The sequence below is a fragment of the Eubalaena glacialis genome, chromosome 4, assembly GCF_028564815.1.
Source record: "Eubalaena glacialis isolate mEubGla1 chromosome 4, mEubGla1.1.hap2.+ XY, whole genome shotgun sequence".
Lineage (NCBI taxonomy): Eukaryota > Metazoa > Chordata > Mammalia > Artiodactyla > Balaenidae > Eubalaena > Eubalaena glacialis.
In genome coordinates, this window is record NC_083719.1 from 186,480,679 (window position 1) to 186,488,481 (window position 7,803).

The 7,803-nt window shown below is 63.7% G+C and overlaps 2 protein-coding genes across 9 annotated transcripts in view; one reads left to right on the forward strand and one right to left on the reverse strand.

Annotated features, from left to right (window-relative positions):
* The window catches only part of SBNO2 (strawberry notch homolog 2), a 47,244-nt gene extending 46,029 nt beyond the window's left edge, over positions 1 to 1,215 (forward strand). For 6 of the 7 annotated variants that reach the window (XM_061190873.1, XM_061190871.1, XM_061190875.1 and 3 more), the window contains one exon: positions 68 to 1,215. In XM_061190873.1, the coding sequence (XP_061046856.1) occupies positions 68 to 546 (479 nt within the window). In that variant the 3' untranslated portion in view covers positions 547 to 1,215. The remainder of the gene's footprint in view (positions 1 to 67) is intronic. The other variant, XM_061190877.1, reaches the window with a different exon arrangement.
* Positions 1,216 to 2,485: 1,270 nt separating this feature from the next.
* GPX4 (glutathione peroxidase 4) lies at positions 2,486 to 4,779 on the reverse strand. 2 transcript variants are annotated; one of them, XM_061188909.1, is made up of 7 exons: positions 4,650 to 4,779; positions 3,531 to 3,625; positions 3,309 to 3,453; positions 3,024 to 3,175; positions 2,893 to 2,917; positions 2,674 to 2,733; positions 2,486 to 2,601 (listed from the first exon to the last, which is right to left on the reverse strand). In XM_061188909.1, the coding sequence occupies exons 1-7, from the start codon at positions 4,731 to 4,733 to the stop codon at positions 2,569 to 2,571; spliced, it is 594 nt and encodes a 197-aa protein (XP_061044892.1). In that variant the 5' UTR covers positions 4,734 to 4,779; the 3' UTR covers positions 2,486 to 2,568. The 2 variants fall into 2 exon arrangements, with proteins under 2 accessions (XP_061044892.1, XP_061044893.1); XM_061188910.1 differs by lacking the exon at positions 4,650 to 4,779 and adding an exon at positions 3,841 to 4,131.
* Between the last annotated feature and the right edge of the window lie 3,024 nt (positions 4,780 to 7,803).

A 7,803-nucleotide genomic window follows, 5' to 3' on the forward strand; every position in this document is an offset into this window, starting at 1 on the left:
GAGGGGGGCGCCCCGCCCCGCCCCTCGGGCCCTGACCGCCGGCCCCGCCCCCACCCCCACCCCGCAGGCATCAAGATCCCCGAGGCCTGCGTGCGCCGCGTCCTGCAGGAGCTGCAGCTTATGGACGCCGATGTGAAGCGCAAGCAGGCGCGCGCCCGGGGTCTCCCCGCACTGCCGCCGGCCCCACGCCCGCTCGCGCTGCCCTGTGGCCCCGGCGAGGTGCTGGACCTTACGTACAGTCCACCGGCCCAGGCCTTCCCACCGCCCTCGCCCTTCGCCTTCCCGGCCCCGGTCCCTGGCCCAGGCGGCCTGCTGCTGGGTGCCCCCGATGCCCCGGCTGACCCCGCGGCGCTCCTGCACCAGGGTTGCGACATCAACTTCAAGGAGGTGCTGGAGGATATGCTGCGCTCCCTCAACGCCGCGCCGCCCCCTGAGCCCCCCGGCCCGCTGGGCGCCGGCAGGGGGGCAGCAGGCGCGCCGGAGGGCAGTGGGGGCCCCGAGCGGCAGAGCGTCATCCAGTTCAGCCCCCCCTTCCCCAACTCCTAGGCCCCGAGGCATCCTTCCCGCACGAAACTTATTTATCTATAATAGGCGCCCTGTCTACACCGGGGCAGCGGGTGGTGAGCGGACTACTGAGAGGAGCAGGCGGGGCCAGGGGCCCTTCGTCCGGCCTCCCGAGGCCTCCACTGCAGTGCCTTCCCACCGGTGCCTGGGCAGACCCTCGAGACGCTGCCGGCCCTGGGGGGGCCCTCCGAGCCCTGCCTGGTGGGCAGTGGCCATGCGCAGGCCCCACTCAGGACACTTAGGGGCCAGGCAGGGCCTGGGGGTGGGGGGCCTCCTCTGTGCCTCTGTCCTCTGCTGCCCCCCTCCAGGCCGGGGTTGGGGCTCCCACCCCACCCACCTTACCAGGCCGGGTCAGGCCTGGATCCCTGAAATCCACAAAACTGGGTGGCCCCAAGAGCTGGAAACTCAGGAAACCCCAGGTGCTCAGGGCCCCACCGCCTCTGGGGGGCTCCATGGGGCAGATCTTCTATTAATATATGCAACCCCCTCCCTGCTCTCTGTGCCCTAAATTATTGCCCAGCCACCTCTCCCAGGGCCTGGAATCTCCTGCGGAGCTGGTGGGTGGCCCCCTGGTTTCTATGTGTATTTATAATGAATTCAAGTGTATATATGTAAAGAGATCTTTTTTAAATATATTTGCCTTTTCACTACTTCCCAGGCTGTCTGCTGCTCTGGCCTGCAGGGACGGCGGGGAGGGGGCGGGGGGAGGGGGCGTACGGTGGTCCGGGGAGGCTGCTGGCCCTCCCTCTGCTGCCTTATCCCACCCACAGCGCCTGGCCTTCTGGATGACCGGGGCCAGGCTCGGGGAGACACCCGCCCCAAGAGGCTGTTTGTCCACTGCGTAGTCCTGGCACCGGGATAGCAGGCCAGCTGCCTCTGAACCGGCCGTACCAGGCCCCAGGCGTCTTGGAGCAGACACTGCTGCCTCCTGCCCGCCGAGACGTGAGCTGCCTGGGCCCGTTGCTCAGGGGCCCGTTGCTCAGAACCCCGTGTTCAGGACTGAGGGCTCTGCCTTGGTTTCTTTCCAGGTCTTCCTCGGGGTGTTTGTTGGTTGAGGCAGGTGGGGCAGCCTGGGGACAGGAGAGCCCAAGAGCTGGGCCCAGTCGGGAAGGCAGGACTGGACGCCAGGCCCTTCCTGGAAGCTGTGGGGAGCGTGCCCGGCCTCTGGCCCGGAAGTGGGAGGGGGCTGCCCCCAGGGGGGAGGCGGACTGGTGGGCCCTGGTAGAAGCAGGCCCTGGTAGAGCGGCTCGGCCACTCTACAGCTGTGCTCCCCCCCACTCTCACCAGGATGGCTCTCTTGAGCTGCAGGCAGGCAGGCTGTGCCCACCAGCCCTCCTGGGGGGGCTCCCTCTGCTGGGTGAAGCCCGTGGGCAGGCCTGGTGCAGACTCCGCGTCCTCACCGCGAGGCCGGCTTGGTGCCCAGCTGGGCCCGACGCCCAGCTCAGGTGCAGTGGGCCTCCAGCAGGCAGGCCCACAAGGCCCAGGTCGCCTGACCCTCCCACCTGGGCACACTGGAGGAGACCGAGGTCCCCCCGCAGACCTAGAGCAGTGGGCCAGTCAGGAGGCAGCATCTCCGCCAGGATCAGCTCTGCCCTGGCTGGGCTGAGATTAGCAGCTGGGGCAGCAGGGCGGGTGCAGCCCTCTGAACCCTGAGGGAACTCCACCTCCCACATTCCCCGCGCCCCCCGCCCCAGCCTGGGGATTTGACTATACCTGCCCCTGAGCCCAGAGGGGCCTGGGACGAGACACCCCCCACCCCCCAGGTAAGCAAAAGCAACAAGCAAGTCAATTTGTATTGTGTGTTTTATTCCCACAAGGCAGCAGGGGGTGGGGTTGCCGAGCCGTTAGCCGGGCCGAGGGACCTTCCTCCGGCAGGGGTGCACGCCGGGTTCTCGGGTCTGCCCCACCAGGGGCTGGTTTTCAGGCAGACCATCATGGACGCCGGGTGGAAGGCTCCGAGGGGCACAGGCGGCAGGCTCGGGTCGGGGGAGCACACTTGTGGAGCTAGAGGTAGCACGGCAGGTCCTTCTCTATCACCTGCGGGGGAAAGGGGGTCAGGGGCGCCTCTTCCCAGGGCCCTCCCAGGCAGGCTCCCCGACAGACACCTACCAGGGGCTCTTCCATGGGACCGTACCGCTTCACCACACAGCCGTTCTTGTCAATGAGGAACTATGGGGGAGGCCGTGTCAGGACCCGAGGCCACCATGGGGCTGGGGCAAGCCAGCAGTCCCCATGCACCGCCCCATTTAGGTCAGGGCCAGGGACCCTCGAAGCAGCCCAGCTGTGACTGGGTCTGTCCCCGTCCCCCAGGCCCCCAGCACCACTTACCTTGGTGAAGTTCCATTTGATGGCACTAGAAGAGAAGCGTGAGATCGTGAGGAATCCCGTGGCAGCTGCAGACCCCCCATTGCCCCTGGGGAGCCATCCTGACCCCACCCCCGCCCTGGCCCCCAACTCACTTTCCCAGCATGCCCCTCCCCTTGGGCTGGACTTTCATCCACTTCCACAGTGGGTGGGCATCATCCCCATTCACACAGATCTTGCTGAACATGTCAAATTTGACGTTATAGCCGGCAGCGAACTCTTTGATCTCGGCGTTACTCCCTGGCTCCTGTGCAGACAGGGGTGCTGGGGTGAGTGGAGAGGAGCCTGTACCCCTTTGGCTCCCGCTTCCACAGAGAGAGCCTCTCCCCACGCCCGCACACAGGGACACACAGGGACATCCAGGGCCCGCCATGACGCACCTGCTTCCCGAACTGGTTGCAAGGGAAGGCCAGGATCCGTAAACCACGCTCAGCGAATCGGGCGTGCAGGTCGACCAGCTGAGTGTAGTTTACCTCTGTCTTGCCTCATTGCGAGGCCACATTGGTGACGATGCACACGTAGCCCCTGGAGGCGGGATGAGGCGGTCAGGTCATGGCCCCGACCTTCTCCCTGCTCCCTCCACCAAGTGGGCAGGTACCCACCGGTACTTGTCCAGGTTAACCATGCGCCCGTCGATGTCCTTAGCTGAGAATTCGTGCATGGAGCGAGCACAGCGCCAGTCGTCGCGGGACGCGCACTGCAAGGCAAGGGCGTGCCGAGTGGCCGGCGGACCTCAGGGCCTGGAGCCCGCGGCCAACCGGCCCGCTCGCCCAGCCCGGGGTGCCAAGGGAGGAAAACCGGAGCCCTGGGGCAAGTAAAAGGGGAGGCTCCTCCTCCTCAAAGGCGCACGCTCCCCTGCACAGCAGGGCACATTTGACCGGAGACACTTGAGACCCAGGAAGTGTTCGGAACCCCGCCAGGTACCCCAGTGGGTGGGGACGCCGCCCGCGGATGTGGGGGCCCCGCGCGCACCGGGTCTTGGGACTCGCTGCCGCAGCCAAAGCTTTCCCCGGCCGCGGTCCCCGCCTGCCCAGGGCTCTTGGGAGTCGGCGGAAGCCGGGGGCGCGCCCTCCTGCGACAGCACGCTCGAGCCCTCCGCCTCCGGGGGGCTCGGCGGCGCCGCCGCCCCCGGGAGGCTCGGCGCCGCTGCCTGCGACGACCTGGGGAGCCGGCGGCTGCGCGGCCCATGCCCGCCCGTCTCCGGCCGCACCTGTGCCCACCGAGCGCCGCGCCCGGGGGACAAAGGGCCGGTAGCCAAGGGCGCTGGGCCGCTCCTCTGTGACGCCACCGCGCGGGGCCCCGGGGCGCGCAGGGCGGGGGAGGCGCAGTGAGGCCCCGTGGCGCGTGATCCCGGATTTCCACCCCGTCGGACACCCCCGCTCTCCGGGCCGCAGGCGGGGCTCCAGTGGCCAACGACGCCACCCCCAGCTGCCCCGACGCTGCAGCTTTTGTGCGTCAGGGGCGCCCACCCAGGGGTCCCGACCGCCCAGCCCTGTCCCTGGCTCCCCCGGACGCGGCCCCCGCACCCCACCGAGACTCGGACCGTGACCCCGGCCCGCGCGCTACCCACGGCCCCGACGGCCGCGGAGGGGGGCGCCGAGTGCTGTCCGCGCGCCCGAGGCCGGCGCCCCCCGTCCAAGGTCGCCGCGGCCCCGAGCGCCGGAAGGCAGGCCGCGCGCCCGCCCAACGGCCCGCCCAACGGCCAGTGGCGCCGCGCTCACCATGGTGCTGGCCAGGCCGGGCACTACCAGGGCCCCGCAGAGAAGCGTTGGCTTCAACAGACGACACAAGCGGTTGAAGCTCATCGCGGCGGCAGCGGGATATCCCCGGGAAGCAGCGCTCCTCCCCTCGCCGAGCCGACCAATGGACGCGCACCGGCGCGCCTCGCCTCCCCGCCCTAGGCCACGCCTACCAGCGCTCTCATTGGCTGGATGCATAGGCTCTGCAGACGCGTGCCTGCGCCAGCCAATAGGAGGCCGGGGTGGGGGCGGGGGGCGGGCTGGGCGGGGCCGGGGCCCGGCGGTGGTTTGTCGCTGTGACTGCGCATGCTCGTCGGTGGGCGGGTGGCAGCGTCGACGCCAGCGGTGCCGTGAAGGCTTACGAACAGTTATCTACACTGAGGGATGCCCAACAACTTGAGATACTACTGGAAACCCGTGGCGGGGGTGAGGGGGAGGGGTGGGGAAGGAGTGGAGGGGGCTGGCTCGAACTCTCAGAAAACTCGCCCCAGCTCATTGAAAACTGTTTTTTGGGTTTTGTTTTTAATGTAAATAAAACCACGCTGGGTGTCGGAGTCCCCCCACTCGGGCTGCGGTGTCGCTGCGAGGGCCTGGGGGTCACCTGCGGCGACAGCCCCGGATGGCGGCGTCCCTGCTGCAGGGTGCGCCGTCAGCACAGAGCCGAGTGTCGCCGCCCTTGGACACCGCCGCCTTAGCTGCTTATATAAGTGACACGTGAGCCCTGGGGAGGGCCGTTAGCAGTTACCCTGTGGTCCCGCCCCCCTTTCTCCTGGAGGACGCGCAGGTGTGTGTTTAGCAAGGAAAGCGCAAGCCCAGAGGGGTCTGTTGTCATTTGCAACGTGACACAGCGTGCGGTTCGGGATGGGGCTCCCGCTGGCTTGGCTCCAAGCTCATTTCCACTCGAGGCTCAGGCGTTTGGCCACCGCCCAGAGAGCAGACCCACCCCATTCTCGGGACCTGAGTCACGGAATTCCACACCGGCCTGGCTGCCCCCACCCCCAGCCGTGGCTGGACGTTGACCTGCGGCCAGGAGGGTGTTGTGCCGCCCGTGAACTTCTCTCTCCTTCTTGGACCCTCCCGGTGAACGTTTCTGCAGAGGCTTTGGGGGCAGGGCTTTCGGGGCTGGGGTCCTTTGGGGGAGACAACGAGCCCCCTCCCTCTGCCCCAACCCAGGCCAACCCAGGGCTTAGACGGCCGAGTTCGGTGGCAAAGGGGACAGGATCCCCGGGGCCAGGTTGCTACATTCCTTCCTTGCCCAATAGCCTTCACGTGCTTCTCCCTCTCAGCCTGGTCACGAGGGGCCGGCGAGTTCTGAAGTCATTTCTTGGCTGGGAGCTCCCATTATCTCAACTGGGTGCCTCCTTCTCAGGAAACCCCCCCTCACTTACGCCCCCTGGCAACACTGGGTGTCAGGCCACCCTGGTGAGTCTGAGTGGCCCTTGGGAAGCCTCAGCTGTTCCCAGTTTCCCTTCAGCTGGGATCTGTAACTTTGTCGTGAAGATGGCCACCGGCTGGCTATTTACTTGAGGGTTTGCAGAAAAACAGCTCAGGGCGACCTTCCCTCCCCTTGGAGCCCACCGAGGGGGAGAGATGGAGCAAGGCCTCACCCCATTCCTGACTTCAGGCCAGTTACAATAAGAGCAGAACTGGGCAGGATGAGCTGCCCACTGTGGTCCCACTGGCTCTGGTAGGGATTTGTGCCTGGGTTTCACCGCTTTTCCACACTTTCCCCACTTTACAGAGGAGCAGTGGAATCCTGGGGAAGTCTCAAGGCTCCAGCGAGGCTCCCTGTGGTGGCCAAAGTGCCTGTGTCCCCCAGTGGGGACGCTGAGTTGCCCACCAGCCAGAGGCCTTTCCAGAACCAAGGCCTGATTTCTTCTTAGAAAAAAAAAATGTTTTTAATTGAGTTAAAATCCATATAACATAAATTCACCATTTTAACCAAAGTGTACAATTAAGTCATTTTTAGTATATTCACAATGTTGTGGAACCATCACCACTATCTAATTCTAGAACATTCTCATCACCCCAGAAAGAAACCCCGTCCGCATTTGTAGTCACCCCCCCCAGCCCCTGGCCACCACAGTCTACTTCCTGTCTCTATGAATTTGACTTCTCTAGGGACCTCCTATGAGTGGAATCAGACAGTACTTCACTTTCTGTGACTGGCTTATATCATTCAGCACCCCAAAAAGTAACCCCCTGTCCCCATTACCAGTCTTCTCCAGCCCCCTCCCCCAGCCCCTGACAACCATGAATCCACGCTTTGTGGATTTGCCTGTTCTAGACGTTTCATATCATGTACTATGTGGCCTCCTGTGTCTGGTGTTTCTCACTGAACATCACATCTTCAGGGTTCATCCACATTGTAGTGTGTGTCAGTGCTTCTCTCCTTTTCATGCGGATTAATATCCTATTATATGAATGGACCATATTGTGTTTATCCATTTGTCCATTGATGGGTTGTTCCACCTTTTGGCTTTGTAATGCTGTACAAGTTTTTGTGTGGGCATATGTTTTCATTTCTGCTGGGTACGCACCTCAGAGGGGAACTGCCGGGTCACATGGTAACTCTGTGTAACTGTTTGAGGAGCTGCCAGACTTTCCCACAGCCACTGGCCCATCTCACATCCCCACCCAGGAGTGTGAGGGTGGTGGCCTGATTTCTTTTTTGTTTAGACATTTATTTTATTGAAGTATAGTTGATTTACAAAGTTGTGTTAATTACTGCTGTACAGCAAAGTGATTCAGTTATACATATATAACTTTAAAATTTTATTTATTTAATTTATTTATTTATGGCTGCGTTGGGTCCTGGTTGCTGCGTGCGGGTTTTCTCTAGTTGTGGCGAGCGGCGGCTACTCTTTGTTGCAGTGTGTGGGCTTCTCATTGCAGTGGCTTCTCTTGTTGCGGAGCACGGGCTCTAGGCGCAGGCTTCAGTAGTTGTGGCACGCAGGCTCAGTAGTTGTGGCTCACGGGCTCTAGAGCGCAGGCTCAGTAGTTGTGGCGCACGGGCTTAGTTGCTCCATGGCATGTGGGATCTTCCCAGACCAGGGCTCGAACCCGTGTCCCCTGCACTGGCGGGATTCTTAACCACTGCGCCACCAGGGAAGCCCAGTGGCCTGATTTCTGAACC